This window comes from Neltuma alba, unplaced genomic scaffold, assembly GCF_004799145.2.
Source record: "Neltuma alba isolate B1F8T4 unplaced genomic scaffold, ASM479914v2 tig00011241_pilon, whole genome shotgun sequence".
In the NCBI taxonomy this organism is placed as follows: Eukaryota; Viridiplantae; Streptophyta; class Magnoliopsida; order Fabales; family Fabaceae; genus Neltuma; species Neltuma alba.
Window position 1 is genome coordinate 308,078 of NW_021635959.1, and position 18,198 is coordinate 326,275.

Genomic DNA, 18,198 nt, shown 5'->3' on the forward strand with positions numbered 1-18,198 from the left:
AAAAGAAGACTGATCGCTCTTTTCTTACATCGAAGTACACCCCCTCGTACGTATCCATAAGTTATTACACATTGAAAAATACAAACACAACCTTCTGAGCATCATATGCTATATAAAAAGGACGTCTTTGAATTCCTTGTCTGAAACACAAGAGAAACCTCAAGGAGTGAAAGCCATTTTGCTACTTTTAACACAATGAAACACTCTTCCTTGCCATTTCAATGGCTCCTATTCGTTTTTCTGATACACATAACGTGTCTCTCTGAAACTCAATCCATCACAATTCCTGGGTTGAGCGCAATTGAAGGAACAACCTTAAAAGACCAAGAAACATTAATAGCTGCATCAGATACTGGGGACTTCAAAACATTCTATTACAACCAGACTCTGGATCACTTCAACTACGGGCATGAAAGCTACACAGATTTTCAACAAAGATATCTCATCAATTTCAAGTATTGGGGTGGTGCCAATTCCAGTGCTCCTATATTTGCTTACTTTGGTGCTGAAGCTCCTTTAGATCTTATCCTCAGCGTAGTAGGATTTCCAACTGATAATGCCGCTGCCTTTAGCGCTCTAGTGGTATTCATCGAAGTAAGATTTTGGCGTAATTTGAAGTATACTGTCATGTTTCATCCGAATATTCTCATATACTGTGATCCATTCAACTCAAAATCGTCTAAAGATTTTGCATGTTTTGATCCCAATTATTATTTCTCACCAGCATCGATACTATGGGGAATCAGTCCCATTTGGATCAAGGGAAGAAGCGATGAACACAAGCACTATTGGGTATTTCAACTCAGCTCAAGCCCTTGCTGATTACGCAGAAATTCTCATACATATTAAGGAAACTTTACAGGCCCAGCAGTCCCCCATGATCGTATTTGGAGGATCATATGGTGGAAGTTAGTTCCTCAAACAGTCTTCTTTAACTACGTTTCAATTATATTCTGACATAAATATTTATTTCTTAAAATATGTTTGTTCTGCAGTGCTTGCTTCATGGTTTAGACTGAAATATCCCCACGTGGCTCTTGGGGCGCTAGCATCCTTTGCTCCAATCCTCTATTTTGATAATATCACCCCACAAAACGGTTACATCTCTATTGTCTCGAAGGATTTTCGAGTAAGTAAACCATAGTTTGACGTTTGATCTTCTTTTGTCCTTATCATAGAATATGTCCTTATCATCATAATAATTAACATACACTCGATTATCATATTAAAGTAATACAAAAAATTAAATATATGAAATGAAACCTGCCGACGAATGAAAATGAGTTATATATGCAGGAAGCTAGTGAAACATGCCATGAAACTATTCTAAACTCCTGGCCTGAAATAGACAGAGTAGCTTCCGAGCCAAATGGTCTTTCCATCCTTAGCCAGAGATTCAACACTTGCCGGTAAAAATACTAACTTTTTCTATCACCTTTTTGTTGCTTTTAGGCTTCAGCTTAATAATAAAGTCATCTCATCACTCACCCTGTAATAATATGATTTTTGCATTTCATTACTGTCTCCGTGTCTTTTTTTTTTTTTTTAAATTCTTCTTATTAGGCCCTTAAATTCGTCTTCTGAGTTGAGGCGGCACTTGGAGGACATGTATGCTCGTGCAGCTCAATATAATCATCCACCATTATATCCAGTTAGTGGAATCTGTGGTGCCATTGATGGAGCATCATCAGGAAGTGATATACTCAGTAAGATATACGAAGGCGTTGTTGCTTATTATAAATATAAAGGTAATGACTCATGCAAATTTAATGGCCCTGCTAATGCAATTGAGAAGGAGACAGCTGAAGGCTGGGGATGGCAGGTATGGGCGCGCGCGCGCGTGCATATATAATTACATTTAATCAGGATGACAACTAGTGATTGATGTTTGAATTTGATCCGTGTGTTTATTCTATTTCATTACTATTTAATAGCCTCATTTGGTGTAATAGCATTCTCTACCGTACATATGAAGAAGACAGAAATCTATTTGTTTAAAAAAAAAGGAAAAAAAAAAAAAAGCAAACTGCTATTATGTGTACGCATGTAATGCCTGCTGGGAACTGATCATCATATATAGATAACCCTTTTTTTATTAAAAAAAAAAAAAGAATCATTAATTGCAAGCTGCTAGCTAGTTATATAAGCAGTTGTCCTTTTTTTGATGTTAAAATGAAAAGATATTTGGCTTGTAATTTTAGCGTTGTAGTGAGATGGTGATGCAAATTGAGCGTGGAAATGGTACGATGTTCCCTCCCGAACCTTTCGACCTAAGGAGCTTTATGGAGCAATGCGAGCGTGACTATGGTGTCTTACCTCGTCCCCATTGGGTCACTACTTACTATGGAGGTCATGTAAGCCTTCTTAATTAATTTGTTTATCATACACTCATTAATTCTCAAAAGGGTTTTCATGAGAAATTATGCATCTGTCTAGTTCATATATATACATATAGATATATGAAAGAACAAGAACACACATTACTTTTGTTTTATGAAAGAACAAGAACACACATTGCTTTTGTTTCGCATGCAATAATTATTTTCAATAGATCTTAGTGTCATTAATTAAGATATTGATGATTTTTCATCTGGTAATCACCGTACGTACGTCCACGACAACAGGATATAAAACTGATCCTTCAAAGGTTTGCTAGCAACATTATTTTCTCAAATGGGTTGAGAGATCCTTTCAGTGCTGGCGGGTAAGCATCCTTGAAATGATCTATTATTCAGAATCAGACATAAATATAACTTCAAAACAGACTTATGCGAATCTTTCAATGTATTTCAGGGTCCTCCACAACATATCAGATAGTGTGATCGCCATCTCCACAGTCAATGGTACTTTATATTCATATAATATGCATACATACGCACAAATATATGTATGAAGAGAAGAGAAAAGAGAAAAGAGAAAAGAAAGAAACTGATCACTTTGAAATAATTTTCTGGGTCGCATTGCTTGGATATGCTGCGTGCAAACCAAAGCGATCCCGACTGGCTGATCCAACAACGAAGACAAGAGGTTGACATTATCAAAAGTTGGATAGCTCAGTATTCTGCTGATCTTCGCCTCCTGAACCGCACCCAAAGCTGATGATGCCACTGACGAACGAAGCATTTGGTTTTTGTCACAATAACATATATATCTACATAAGAATGATGGATCAAATAACGATCATCAGGAGTAATTAACTTAATGATAGATTCATTAAGTTGTTATGATGAGGCTTTAATTATAAAGTAAAACATCTCATATCTCTCTCTCTCTCTCTCTCTCTCTAACAATCCAATTGAACCTATGCATCAAAGGACATAGTATATAGTTAATGAGACTCTGCATAATCACGTTTATACTATCACTTGACTTGGAAATCATATTGCCCAGTGGCATGCTTATACAATTGCGTACGCGCGCGTACACACATATATAACTCTCAAAATTTAACGAGATGCAGTTTGAAACGAACCAATCAATCAGTAGTTAAAATTGTTATTAGAGCAAATGAATTGCGGACAAAACTCGTGGATCTTAACAATGGTCTTCTTTTCCAAATATCAATCCTCTTCATCCGGGGTAGGATTAGAATAGAAGTTAATTAATATTGGACCTCAATCTTGGAAAAGACCAAGCACAAATTTACAATAAGGAGCAGTTTTAACCACACGTACGCTTTGGAATTCTTGAAGATGATTTAAAGACTTCCAAAAAAGAGAATGCTCTTCTCAACCTTCTTTCCTCTTCATTTCTACTATATCTTCCTCATTCTCATTTCTTCACTTTCTTGTTCGCAGTTTTTATAATTCATATGCCAACCATAAAACTCCCGGAAAGATTTTCGACTGGTCTCCATAGATTTGCATACATAGCCAAAATACGACTTGGTTATAAAATTCAAATGATCATTTATTATTATTAAAGCAAGGCCGATCCTCTCCCGTGATAGTAACGGAAATAGCTGTGAAAAAGAGAGTTTCTTTTGCGCCTTCCAAGTTCTAATTATGTTTTGATAAGTATGCATAGTTGTCATTTACCGGGAGCATTTAGATGAATTGAATTTGCAGACTCATTTTTGGATACCTAATAGTGAGGTTAGAACTTCATCCTTTAGGCTTGCAAGGGAATGGGATGCAAGCATAACTTGGAGCAACCGTGATGCCAATATGGTGGCAGATTTATGGCTAGAGTTCGCTTACTGCTGCTGAGGAATAAGTGTTCTTTATTCTCCTCCAGATTTTGTTGTTAGTTATATGTTGTCTGATATAGGATAGTTTCTTTTTACTGGTTGTCATCAAAAAAAAAGAACTCCATCCTTATGAAGCATAGTTAAGTTTGCATCCTTATCAATTAAACTAATTTTTTCCCATCATTAATTTTTTTTACTAAAGTATAAGTATCTTTCTATTGGAAGTAATTTTATTTGAAGTACGGTTAGACACTAAATAAAATTAGTTGTTAAATATAAAATGCTTATGGACTGATTTCGACAGAGGTGGGCTGGATAGTTAAAATGTCCAAATTATCGGCAGATCCATATCTAAGCCCGAATGACCAACGAACATGTTGCCATTTTTTTGTCAAAAAAAGGGGGGACCATGGGCGCTTCTAATGAATCAGTCTCTGTCTGGCTGACGGTGGAGAAATTCACCGGAGAACACTAAGAAATGAGCGGAAAGCTGCAAATATGGCGACACGGATCAATTGCAGTCAAATTCTGCCCTCCTTGTGCCTGCGTGCATAGTAAGCGCTTCTTGCACCATGGCCCAGACACCATAGAGGAGCTTCTCGATAGGCATCTGGTCAAGAAGGATAATCCCCTTGACGATGAAGAAGAAGAATTGATTAATCGGAGGAGACTTACCAGTACTCGTCGTGAAGCACTCAGCCTTTACCATGACATTCTTCGCGCCACCCGATTCTTTATGTGGCCTGACTGCAATGGCATCCTCCGGCGTGATATTCTTCGACACAACGCCCGAAAAGAGTTTGAAGAGGCCCGCTTCGAGACCGACCCGGAGATCGTCACCCGATTACTTATTGGTGGTCGTTAGGCTATTCAATCTGCTCTTGAAAAGCTCGCCAATCAGATTCAGAAGGATCGTGGCGGTGGAGATCCACGCTGACCTATCATCATCTTCCCATCTTTCATATGTTACATTGACTGAACAAATATGTTATACTTTATCAATCTTCAAAGCCAATGAATTTGTTTATGTCTTTTTTCTTCACTTAATATATGGTTTTGTACTGAAAACTACCACAGAGTAGCAAATATTATTCAAATTTGACAAATGATATGATAGTCAAAAAAAGAATAATCGAAATGCTTTCTTATTATGCAATCTTTCGTCCTTTGCCTGTCATATCATCTGGTTTTTTTTTTTTTTTTATATCTTCTATCTATTTTCCCACCGTATATGTTCTCTGGTTGTTTGGGGCATTCTCTAGTTAGTGGAAAAAAGGCGATGTTTATGCAATTAGCGTCTGATGCATCACTGAGTATCAATGCTGATAAGGATGTTGTAATGACTAGTTCCTGAGGAATAGGACGTCTTGAACTTACCACTTATCAGCACAGTCCTTAAACTAGATTATGATCTCCTAAAATCTAATGCTCGCTAGGTGCAAGCTTGGGCTTTAAATTATATCATAAATTATACTCTTCCGATCTTAAGTATAAGATCTATTTTGTAATGTAAATTACACAATAAAATGGATCTTATATTTAGGATTTATATTACAAAATGAATTTTATATTTATATTTAGGATCGGAGTAGTATTTTTCTTTTCTTTGGTCATGTTCTCGAATGCTTCGTAGCGTGCTGTTTTTCACATCAGACTCTTGGCTAAATCGGTTCTGGTGGTGCCCCACGTTTTTCCCTTCACCATGTGCCCTTGTTTGATGGTTATCCGGATTCGTGCCTCCATTCTTTGCGTGTCGCCCTTTGACTTGTCAATTCTTGTGGTATTGCACGAAAATTATTGTCAACCATTGCCTGATCTTCTTGGTCTATTCTTACTCAACCCTTCATCTTATTCTTATTGATGCATGAAGGAGAACAGAAAATAACTAATACGTAATTTGCACACAGCCCATGTTAAATTTGATAATTCAGATCCTGGGGTGGAAGCCATTTTGGCACGTGTTTGAGACTTGGGATTTTTTTGACTTTATATTTATTCTTTTCCAATTAAGGATACTTGTGAGTTGCGTGGTGTTATCTTTCTTTTGTATCCTTGGGTTTTACTAAATTTTTAACGATTGGTCTTTAAGGAGCTTGTAATGCTACTTACATTCACCTGTAACACTCGAGACATTCAATATCTCTTTCAATGTTAGTTCCTCCGTGCACTTGTTCTTCTGATTTAAGTTTCTAAAGTGCTCACACGTTTGCAAGATGGATCGTTTTTTGTATAAATTCCCTTGGTGCCAAATCTTTTCTCTTTCCTGATTGGTTTTCCAGTTTTCCCCTCAGTTCATCGGGTTCTTGCCAGTTGGGTCTTCTGAGATTTTGCTCCCAGACAGGAATAACTAAGAAGCACCTTCGGGTGTTACAAGGACAGAATATTTTTTCCATGATTTTATATTGTGTTCGGATTCTGTTGGCGGTGGATTGTGTTTTCATATTATGTTTACTGTTGCTTGACATTATTTAATGTTGATAAAGATATTTCACTTCCTCATTGATGTAATATAAGGAACTGATTTAGGCATCAGGAACCAGTTTTGAGTTCTCTCTGTTCTACTTAAAGGAAGATGTTGATTACATGAGTTGAGAATATGTTGATTATATATAAAATCCATGTTTTATAGCAGTTCTGACCGTTCAAACGAAAGCATGTACATTTAGCAGGTCTCACCAAGCTAAATGCTTAGATGCTTCCTCTATTTGTATCTTTGCCATTGCGTGTATATATCTGACATGTGCATTTGTAAGCCGTCACCACATTCAATAAGATTTAATAAGAGATTTAATGAAACTTAAAATGCAAGGAATTGTAATTAAGATTCTTAATTTTAGATAAGAATATTTTGGAGAATATTTTGGCACGTGATCATGTGCGAAATATTTCTTTTCCATGTCTTTTTAACATTTAAATCTTAAAAAGAATATGTAAAGGAATATTAAAAAATAAAAATAAGTTGTATAAAGCATAAAAACTGCATAAAAATATTGAAAGAATATTTTAAGAAATATTAAAAGAGTAAAAAATTACTCAAGTAATCACATTTATATTTTATATGATTTTCAATGCACTCGTAAAAAATGTAAACCTTACAAAAATGAGAGAAGAAGGAGTGTTAAATAAAAACTCTAATTGAAATTTCTTTTTTCAACAAATGGCTGTTTGAGTGGAAATCAAATCATGGTTTTAAAAGTGATTTTGTAGTATATGAAATATATATGTAAAAGAAGTTTTGTCTTAACTTACGTGAAAGTAATTTTTAAAAGTGTTTTATGAGTCATCCAAACACCCCTGCCAAAGTAATTAAAACAAGAATTAATATAATTTTTAGTCTTTCAACTTTGTTTTTATTTTATTTTTTGTCCTTAAGTTGAAAACTATTAGTTTTAGTTTTTCAAATTTCTTTTCATTTAAAATATTGATCTTGATAATTCAATAAAAAATTTAATAATTTTGTACTTTGAAGGACCAAAACCTATTGTTTAAAATTTGAGAAACTAAAATTAAAATGAAAACAAATTCAAGAAAGTAAAGATTATATTAACTTTTAAAAGAATTTCACGCATTGCCTTTCCTCTTAAGCTGTTTCGTCCGAAAATAATATAAAGGCCCAAAAATGTCCGTCAAGTTATGTCAGCTGAAGAAAACGTCTCTTCAATGTCTTCACTCATGTTTGGCAATGATTAACAGAACGAAAGAGGCTTATTAGTTAGCAAGGAGACAATAATGAGGCGGCAAACCTCGATTTTATGAAACTGCTCGTCATGAAATTCAAGGCTGCAAGAAAGATAGCCTCTCACAGCCCAATTATGCGAAGCTGGCTCAAAATCTCATCAAAGTCTGCAGGAGGTTGGCATGAAAATTAAAGTGTGACTGCTCTCCCGTACGGGGATGCCAAAACCTACATAATAACTTTGATTGTCTCTTTTCATTGCAAGTTGAACGAGAAATTGAGAGCCTTTAATTAGTTTGAAAGATGGCTTTATCCTCTCACCCAAGAGTCAAAACATGAAGGCAAGGTCTACCTAGCTAGCCCAGAAACCATTTGCACAATTCTGGCACGCAAGTTCGTCGGTGCTCTGGGCTGGAGTAGAGATAAGGCCATGCTCCCCGTCCCTCCATACACCTCGTCACCAGCAGAGGGATTACTAGATACTCTGAGTGTGCACGTATCTAAAATAACCATGAGAACGTCGGCTACAACTTACAAGGCTTCCCCTTTCTTTCAGGTAGGGGAGGGCGCTGTAATTCAGCGGAGTAACATTCAAAATAGACTTAAAACCCAACAGTGTTCTTTATTTTAGGTAAGAAGATAGGTAGCCGTTGATAGATGGACAACGGACACATCAATTTCATAAATCATCATATTCATCAAAATTCAGTGTTTGGGAATATCCAAAAGTGTTTTTAAAAGATTTTTTTTTTATAAATTGAGATAAACTTCTTCACGTATTTACTTCATATATCGCAAAATTACTTTTAAAATTATGATTTAGTTTCCATCTAAATACCTCCTGAATTCATTACTTAGATGATATCTTCAACTATCAAGCTAAGGCCTTGAAGAAGGGGGGGATCCTGCAAAAGCTTCAATCCAACACTTCTTTTGCTATGTTGCTCAGTTGTCCCCTCAAATTATCCAAAGATCCCACCAACATGATGGTATCATGAACCAATAACACCAAATCTTCAAAATATCTGATGAGTACGTCCGCTTTCTAGTTCCCATTCAACCAATGCACAAGCACCATTAGCAAGTATCTCAATTACTTTGCACCTGACAGTGAAAAGCAGGGAATTAACACCATGATCAGCACCTTAAATAGATCGCACAAGGTAAGAGTTTTGCCAGTTCCATTCAGTTTTAATCACTTAATCACAAAACGCAAAATTCCCAAAAATAGAACATCCAGCTGTTTTTTCAATGTAGTTGGAGAGGGAACCCCGATGATGAGACTGACAGATCTGTTTTCGTAAAATAACCCTGAACTCTTTCACCCTTTTTTCAGTTCATGGGTTCGTCGTCTCAATTGCCACGTGTGAGACAATATTCTGAGCATGGAATTGGTTTACGTTGATTTCGGATTGGCCGGATATTTTAATTAGGTTTTTCATTTAGGTAACTCATCAATATCCCATTAATTAGATTGACAATTGAAGGGCGCGTCTAGTCATTCATGTCTAAATTTTAGTAGTCTACTCATAAGTATGCAAGTGCTTCCATAATACAATCCGGATTTGCATTTCGTACATATGTCCTGCCCCTCTCCTCTTTTATTGTTGTTTACAATTTGGGCATCTATATTTAAAATTATTATAAATTTTAAATTAAGTTAATCTTTTGATTATACCGCTTTCTAGAAGCATGAAATTATTGATAAAAATCATAGATATAAAACTTTAAATTTTAACCATTGGAACTCTAAAATTTTTCATGTACTCAAGTAACTCGATAGAATCTTTGATATGCTATCATTTATATGACAGTAACATCAATTATTTATAAATTACACACGCACACACACACACACACATATATATATATATGAATTCATATACATAAATAATACTGAAGTCAAATTGCTAATAGCGGTCAATCATTATACAAAAAATAAAAACTGTTTCGCGTCTCTCCCGTTCGCAGTACGTTGCATATATTTTCTCCTTAATTACGAATGCACATTTTCCAATGGGCAAATTAAATGAGGTCTCGCAGGGGCCACTGAATGGCGATTTTGGCTTCGCAATTGGTCGTTCCTTGCCGATTCTCTTTCACTTCCCTCCCCGGCTCCGCGAAAACCCTTCAGAGGCGTTTTCTCCCGCCAAGGCCCCAAATCTTCCTCGGTCCCATCCTCTTAAGGGCCTGTTTGGTTTGAGGGGAGGGTAGGAGAGGGGAGGGAAGGGAAGGGAAGGGAAGGGAGGGAGGGGTAGGGGAGGGGAAGAGAGGTTTCATCCTCATCTTGATGGTTTGATTAAAAAGGAAGGGAGGAAAAGATATTTAACGATCTCTTGTTTGGTTCAAGGAGGGGAGGGGAGGGATAGTAATAATCAATTTACCATTTTACCCTTACATATTAGTTTATGTTTTTTATTGATATATTATATAAATTAATTTACATCTTAATTTAAATCATATAATTTAATAAAAATTCAGTCTTATCATATTAATATGTGTATTAAAAAATTGGTACAGTAATTTTTTATTCTAATTAATATAATAATATATTTAAATAATCAAATTAACAAATTTTATATGCTCTAAGAAAAATGAAATTTTATTCTCTTTAGGCTATCTTTTTTCCAGCTTTAAAATATATTTAATAAATAATATATTTATAAAAAATTAATTTTATAATTTTATAATTTTTTATTTAAATAATTTTTTATAATATATTTTTAATTATAATAATGTATATATTTTTTATTTTTTTTACTTAGGATAATATATTTTTTATTTAAAATAAATATTATAATAATATATTTTATGGGTAGAAGTAGAATATTAAAAAAATTATAAAAACATAATGGTCTAAAAATTTGGCTCCCCTCCAAAAACTCCCAATTTGGAGGAGAGCCAAAATGGGGGGGAGGGGAGGGAATATTTTAGCTCCTCTACCCTCCAAAATTTTTAACCAGATGAGGGGAGGGGCTTATTTCCCATCTGGTCCCCTCCCCTCCCCTTCTCTCCAACCAAACAAACCCTAACTGTCGAGTGTTCAAAATTTTTAACCTCTTGGTGGCAGATTTTGATCGTCCTTATTTGCGTGTTAGTTAGGGTTTGTCGAGCATAGCAATTAGAGTTGAGTTTTTTTTTTTCCTTCTTAGGGTTTTCGATTGCGGTAGATACAAGAGCTGGTGTTTAGGTTCTGTTAGTTGGAAATGGCGAACGTGGATGGGGTAAATGACGGGACATTCAAGGCTAATTTCACGGTTGACGGGGAGTTGAAGCTCAGAGAAAGAGTGAAGGAGAAGCTGGAGGAGCTGATCGGGGATTCCACCGATGGCATTCTTGTTGATTACGTCATCATGTGATTGAGGAATGGCAGGCGCAAAAAAGAAGCAAGGAATGAGTTGAATCATATCTCAGGGGATGACAGTGGTTCATTTGTATGCTGGCTGTGGGATCACTTGACTCTGAACATTGATTTGTATTTACAGCCGAAAGATTTGCAAGACGATCGATCTCCCAAAAGAACGATATCAAAGGTCCAAGCTGACGACAATCGGCGTTTAAATTCAGAATCTGAAGGAGGGACTTCTCATAAGCTATGTAGAAGCCGCCGGAACAAAGGTTGGAAAGAATTAGCGAGGAGGGAAGCTGAGCCACCTACACTGCGGAGCTCTGAGGTTTTTGACAATTTGGAGGACAAAAGCAGAACCAAAGTTGATAATAGTGGTCCAAGATCATCATCATCATCTTCACTTGCAAATCGTAGAATGAATAGAGGTCATCTGGGGAAACGAAAGACGAAGAAAGGTGAGGTTGCGCCGAAACTATCAATCATCCACGACGGCTTCTTCAGTTTGCTCCGCGAGACGCACTGCATTTGCCTACTTAAAGGCCATCTTTTTCGGGCCCACCTGTTCAGCCTTCCGTGAAGCGTCTTCGTTCTCCAGTTTTCAAATCCCATGGACGATGAAAATAAATTCAAAAATAATATTGTTTAAATTTTTTTCATAGGAAAGTTAAAACTTGAAAAAAAAAAAAACAGAAAAACGAAATAACAAACTAGAAAAGAAGACTCCCTTATATCCTGCGGGTGAAAATCTTGCAAGATCAACATGTCTTGAGTCAGTTGGTGAGCTTCTTTAGCCAGGTAATCTGCAAAAAATTTTCCACATAATCTCTATGCCAGCTAAGGTTTGTTTGATTCGCCTTTAACAGAAAATTAAATCAGATGGGATTAATTCCCAAGCTCTCCTTTTCCACCATAACCCTCAGATCAGGAGGGCAAACATCAAATCACTGCGAAGTATTATCAGCATTTCTTTTCCCACCATTTAGTCATTCATTTAATTTATAAATGAAATATTCATTACCTAACCCAATACGTTCCTCCCCGTCCTCCTCTTAACTCCATTCTTTGGGCCTGTTACAAATTTTCAACGTTTTGTGCATATATCCATCATCCAAGGGGGGAAAAAAAAGAAGCTTTAAGCATATCCCTTCAGTTAACGTATTCCTGATCATGCCCCCCATCATCCACTTTCTTAGTGATTTCCCTGAAATCACCGTCTTTAACACCAAAAGTTACTTTCATCATTACCGTAAAGAAAAAATCGAAGCTTTGATTGATGGGTTTGTTCGCATAAAGTGGAAAAAGTCAGCTTCCTTGTCTAATCCTGTTGGCATAAGTTCAGCTTTTCACCGCATAAATGGGCGTCCACTTGGAGATCAATTAATTGAATAATAATCCCTAATTATATATTCGATCGTGTGTGTCTGGTGACCTTGCGGGTCTATTCACACCAGAGAATAACTCCACATAGCTCAAAATTAACTATGTTCACTGGTGCTGTCATAATGCTATCAAAATGGACTGAATTTGCCACAAAATGCCAGACAATGTAAAATACAGGATTTTGTACTTTTGGTATTTGATGATCCATGAATAAAAGGTAATCTTTTGTCTTTATATTGGCAAAGGTAATTCACCCAAAGGAAAAACAATGATATATGGCCAAATACTCATATACATGGTTTACCGTCCAAACTTTTCCTTAAGCTAATTAAAATACGCGAACCTGAACATAGCAGTTTATGTTATTTCATTATTCCCTCAATGCCCTCTTCATTTCCCTTACGTTTTCCCCTCGACATGTGTATTTTCTTCAGTACTAAATATTAATCAAGGAATTTATGAGTCATTGATACATATGTATCCACTTTTCTCTGCTTCCTGATGAAACTGCAACGCACTCAGGTTTGTAAGGTCTCAATTAATCTTTCATTGCGACTTGCAAGTTCATGACTCAGAAAAAGTTTATTAGTGTGTGCGCGTGTGTATATCATGGTTTACTATTTTATATAACTCAGTAGCATCACTAGTTTGTCCTCTTATTTTGTTTGGTTCATGATATGTATTTGTATTTCATGAATCATTACCAAGTCCAGCTTTCTGTGCTTCCTAAAACTGCAATGCACACTAGTTTGTAAGGCCTTAACCATTACAAGTTTTTGCAAGTTGATATAGACACAGAAAAAGTTGATGGTGACCACTACCGGGAAAAACAAAAATTGATGGTAAAGGCCACGTGGTTTAGCCTTCTGGATTATTCTATTTCCATCAGTAGCATGGTTTCCTATTTTATAAACTGAGAAGCACCATTATAATGACATGTAGTTTATCTTCTTAATTTTTTAAATAATGCCCTCTTTATGTAATTAATTCGAATATAATGTGTGATATTGGCTTGCACATTGTCAGATCATCTAGTATATATATGTACATATGGGCATACAACCTTAAAACATTCAAGCTAATTAGTAGAAATTAAATACTCACGACTACTCTTAGCCATGAGATCCCTTGTGTGCTCCTACCAATGGTTTTCTCTTTCCTTCTTTGTTTTCTCTCTTGGTGTTTCTGCTTTCAACATTCCAAGGTTGGGGACTGTGCAGAGAACACATCAACATGAACCCCGAACCATTTCTTCCTCATCAAATCTACCTGAGGATCTCAAGACATTTTATTACACCCAAAGGCTCGATCACTTCAACTATAGGCCGGACAGCTACGCCACTTTTCATCAAAGGTACTTCGTAAATTTTAAGTACTGGGGTGGCGCTAAATCAGGTGCACCGATTTTTGCATACCTCGGAGCAGAAGCACCTGTGGATCCAGATATAAATTTTATTGGATTTCTCAGAGAAAACGCCCCTCATTTCAATGCTCTCATTGTTTATATTGAGGTAATAAATTACCCACTGTGTCAGTGATCATCTCAGAGAGATTAATTATTAACTTTGTTACATGCCTTTAATTTTAACAGCATAGGTATTATGGGAAATCAATACCCTTTGGTTCATGGAAAGAAGCTATGAGAAATGCGAGTACTCGTGGCTATTTCAACTCAGCCCAAGCTATAGCAGACTATGCTTCTGTGCTTTTACACTTGAAGAAAAGCTTGTCTGCTCGAAATTCTCCCGTCATCGTTATTGGAGGCTCCTATGGTGGAAGTAAGTCATGACCCCATCGATATATTTTAACAATTAATATATCTAATAAATTTTAGTATTTATTGCACACCTATCTAATTAAGTATATATTTAACTCTCCTAATTAATTGCGCAGTGCTTGCATCATGGTTCAGGCTAAAGTATCCTCATGTTGCTCTTGGGGCTCTGGCTTCATCAGCACCGATTCTTTATTTCAACGGCGTCGCCCCACGAGCAGGATACTACTATATTGTTACCAAGGACTTTCAAGTAATTTAATCTATTCCAAATTTAAAACTGTTTAAGAAAGTACGTACTGATCATACCATTAAATTAATCCTTGAAGAACAATTAATTATTGCAAACGGCGCATATATGAGTGATGCAGGAAACTAGTATGAGTTGCTACCAAACTATACGGAGATCATGGTCTGAAATTGACAGGGTAGCAAAGAAGCCTAATGGCCTTTCAATTCTCAGCACCATGTTTAGAACTTGCAAGTAAGTCTTGTTTTGTTTTATCTTGATGCATGAAAACAGATTTTCTACTATTAGTAAGGTTGGTTTTCAAGGTGAGACATTGCCAGATTAAGGTCAAATGCTGCTGATACCATCATACTGATGATGAAAGTATGCAGATTATTATTTATTGTTAGGTCAAATTAATTTGATGAAATAAAATTACACTAATCTCTATTTCTTGTTCAGAAAACTGAGGCACAGTTCTGAGCTCAAGGACTACTTAGACTCAGTATATGCCGAGGCAGCTCAGTATGATCACCCTGCTTCCTATCCAGTAAAGGCCATCTGTGGAGCCATTGATGCGGCAGCTAAGAAAACCAATAATATTCTTGATCAAATATTTGAAGGTGTTGTCGCCTTTATGAAAAATAAATCATGCTATGACTTGAATATATTCAATTATCCTAGTCAAACTAATATGGGATGGAGATGGCAGGTGCGTAACTTACATATGGCTGGTCTGAAACTAATCACATTCTATCTACTCCTCCGGTCCTAATTATAAGACCCAATTGACTTATTTGAGGAGATTAAGGAAGTAAGTTAAGTTGGTTATTTGTAATAAATAAGTGTTATTATTCCTAAAATATCCTTGCTAATTAAGTATATTGGCTAAAACTATCATTATTAGAAGGATTATCTTGGAAAAAAATACATAAATATAAGTAACAAAATGGATTGGGGTCTTATAATTAGGACCAAATAAAAAGTCAAATGGAGTCTTATAATAAGGACCGGAGGAATATCAAATATCAAGCTTAATCTCATCCTACTTGGAATCTTTTGTCGAGAGTTGATAATGAATTGACTTTTTATAAACAGACTTGTAGCGAAATGGTTATGCCAATCGGACACGAAGAGAGCGATTCAATGTTCCCACCAGCACCTTTCAATATGAAAACGTTTGTCAAAGAGTGTAGGAGCTTGTATGGCGTCCTTCCACAGCCTCACTGGGTGACTACTTATTATGGGGGTCCTGTATGTATATCATTTATTCAACTTCATGAAACGTAGTTTCCAATATATTTATCACAAATATTCCTTCTTTGTGCCATAAATAGATCCAAAAAAAATTTTCTTTTTGATTTATATGATATTGCAGGGTTTGAAACTGAAACTCCGTAGGTTTGCAAGCAACATCATCTTCTCCAATGGTCTTAGAGATCCCTATAGTTCTGGCGGGTAAAACAAGTTATATTGAAGTGCAAATTCATTTTTATATGTTACTTTATTACCATAATCACTTTTTTTTGCTTTTGTTTATCCTAAAACGGATCGCAGGGTGTTGGAGAGTATATCAGATAGTGTCGTTGCTGTATCAACAGTCAACGGTACGTCATCTTTATTACCGTTATATGCATTTCTTTGTTATTATTGAGTATCCCGAGTTATATGATGCGTAAATTGTTAACGCTTTTTAACATGATTGTTTTTGAAAAATTGCAGGATCTCATTGCCTGGACATTCTTGAAGCAACACCAAATGATCCTCAGTGGTTAGTCATGCAGAGAAAATCTGAGGTCAAGATAATCAAAGGCTGGATTGCTAAGTACCAAGCTGACCTACGAGCATTAAATAACCAAAATATTTCATATAACTAAAAAGCTGGTCCACAATGGTGAAGAAAGACTATGATCTCCACAATAATGTATTCACCAGTGTTCAATGAGATCATTAAGATTGTGCTGAAACTAAAGCTGGCAGGAAAATTATAATCTATAATTCGCAGGCGCTCTTGTGAGTGCTGAATAATGGGTATTGATGATATATATATACTGATAATATAGAAAATAAAACTAGCCTAGCGAAATAATACTACTACCTCTGGTCCTTAATATAAAACTTTGTTTGACTTTTATTTTGATTCTAAATATAAGACCTCAATCTATTTTGTCTCTTATATTTATTTATTCTTTTCCAAGATAGTCTTTTAATAATGATAGTTTTAGATAACAAACTTAATTAGCAAGGATATTTTAGAAAAAACAATATATATTCATTACAAATAACTAACTTAACTAAGTTTTTTAATATCTCCAAATTAGTCAATTGGGTCTTATAATTAGGACCGGAGGTAGTATTAATTATAATCATTTTGACATTGTGTTTGTGTCTTACGCGGAATCCACCAATGGTTAATGAACGGATTCTGTAAATGGATCATCATGTATCCACGTTGCTGGTGTTTGTGAGAGAAACAGTGAGCAATTGTGCTCCCCATAAGCAAACACACGATGCCATGGTGCCGCCTCTTGTCAAGACAACAGATATTTGTCCTTTTATTTTATGTGTGGCATTGTGAGGTACATCCAAGAATTTTTTATCATCCAAAGGAAGTGGGATTACTGAAATGTTCCGTTATACAGGTCAACTCCGTTAGTGGGAAATAGTTTTAATTAAATGAGACACCCACAACAGTTCAATATTATTAATTAATTAATTGGTGCTGCTATTTCAAGGTCTAAGGATTGGGGCATGTCAATGACGAACGAATGATAAGATTATTGTCTGGAAGGAATTAAAGAGGTAAGAAGGGGAAAAAATATAAATGACACACAGATGCAAGGGTGAGACCTGAGATCTTCTTCATATATTATTGGCACCGAAAGAAAAAAGAAAATACTACCTTCAGTCCTTAATATAAGATCTTGTTTGACTTTTTATTTTGATCTTAAATATAAGACCTCAATTCACTTTGTCTCTTATATTTATGTATTTTTTTCTAAGATAGTCCTTTTAACAATGATAATTCTAACCAATACACTTGCTTAGCAAAGATATTTTAGAAAGGGGAACACCTATTTATTACAAATAACTAACTTAACTTCTTTCTTTAATTTTCTCAAATTAATCAACTAGCTCTTATAATTAGAATCGAAGGTAGTAATTGAGAAGGATAAGAACATAGATGGAGGAGTTGTCTTCTAGCAACCTCTTTATTATTAGATAAATTTAAGGAAAGAAAATGCAGAATGCTCATGCTCCTCTAGCAATATTTGATATTAATATCTAACTTAAGTTGATGAGAGTATTAGTGACTGTTGAGACTTCAAATTCCAACCTTCATGCACATGTTAATAACCTAAATACGAGAGATCGACTCCTTTACCCTCCGTAGTTTGAGAGAGATATATATTTCTCATATCTTTTACAGATACATACATAATATATGCATATGTATTACTTTTCGTCCTTAACATAAGACCCAATTAATAAATTTAAAAAATTAAAATAACTATTAAATTATTTAATTATAGTATATATTACATGATTTTTTTAAAATACTTATTCATATCATTGAATTGTATATTAATTTATAAGTAAT

At 35.4% G+C, this 18,198-nt stretch overlaps 2 protein-coding genes and 1 pseudogene across 2 annotated transcripts; all 3 read left to right on the forward strand.

Moving 5' to 3' along the window:
- Nucleotides 1–195: 195 nt before the first annotated feature.
- Nucleotides 196–3,099, forward strand: LOC114762745 (lysosomal Pro-X carboxypeptidase-like). The gene is made up of 9 exons (XM_028952310.1): nt 196–594; nt 725–908; nt 996–1,129; nt 1,297–1,409; nt 1,564–1,822; nt 2,202–2,354; nt 2,625–2,704; nt 2,794–2,841; nt 2,952–3,099. Exons 1-9 carry the CDS (start codon nt 196–198, stop codon nt 3,097–3,099), a joined length of 1,518 nt encoding a protein of 505 aa, XP_028808143.1.
- A 1,568-nt stretch (nt 3,100–4,667) lies between these two features.
- Nucleotides 4,668–5,193, forward strand: LOC114762746 (uncharacterized; annotated as a pseudogene).
- An 8,519-nt stretch (nt 5,194–13,712) lies between these two features.
- Nucleotides 13,713–16,474, forward strand: LOC114762747 (lysosomal Pro-X carboxypeptidase-like). The gene is made up of 9 exons (XM_028952311.1): nt 13,713–14,105; nt 14,186–14,372; nt 14,488–14,621; nt 14,740–14,852; nt 15,060–15,309; nt 15,696–15,851; nt 15,976–16,055; nt 16,155–16,204; nt 16,320–16,474. Exons 1-9 carry the CDS (start codon nt 13,713–13,715, stop codon nt 16,472–16,474), a joined length of 1,518 nt encoding a protein of 505 aa, XP_028808144.1.
- The last annotated feature ends 1,724 nt before the right edge of the window (nt 16,475–18,198 follow it).

What these genes read in the sequence shown, in the direction of transcription:
- LOC114762747 (XM_028952311.1), top strand. Translation starts at nt 13,713, where the DNA reads ATGAGATCCCTTGTGTGCTCCTACCAATGGTTTTCTCTTTCCTTCTTT. An exon ending in CTCTCATTGTTTATATTGAG is followed by an intron (nt 14,106 to 14,185) that starts GTAATAAATTAC and finishes TAATTTTAACAG; the next exon opens with CATAGGTATTATGGGAAATC. An exon ending in ATATGGGATGGAGATGGCAG is followed by an intron (nt 15,310 to 15,695) that starts GTGCGTAACTTA and finishes TTTTATAAACAG; the next exon opens with ACTTGTAGCGAAATGGTTAT.
- LOC114762745 (XM_028952310.1), top strand. Translation starts at nt 196, where the DNA reads ATGAAACACTCTTCCTTGCCATTTCAATGGCTCCTATTCGTTTTTCTG. An exon ending in CAGAGATTCAACACTTGCCG is followed by an intron (nt 1,410 to 1,563) that starts GTAAAAATACTA and finishes TCTTCTTATTAG; the next exon opens with GCCCTTAAATTCGTCTTCTG. An exon ending in CTGAAGGCTGGGGATGGCAG is followed by an intron (nt 1,823 to 2,201) that starts GTATGGGCGCGC and finishes TTGTAATTTTAG; the next exon opens with CGTTGTAGTGAGATGGTGAT.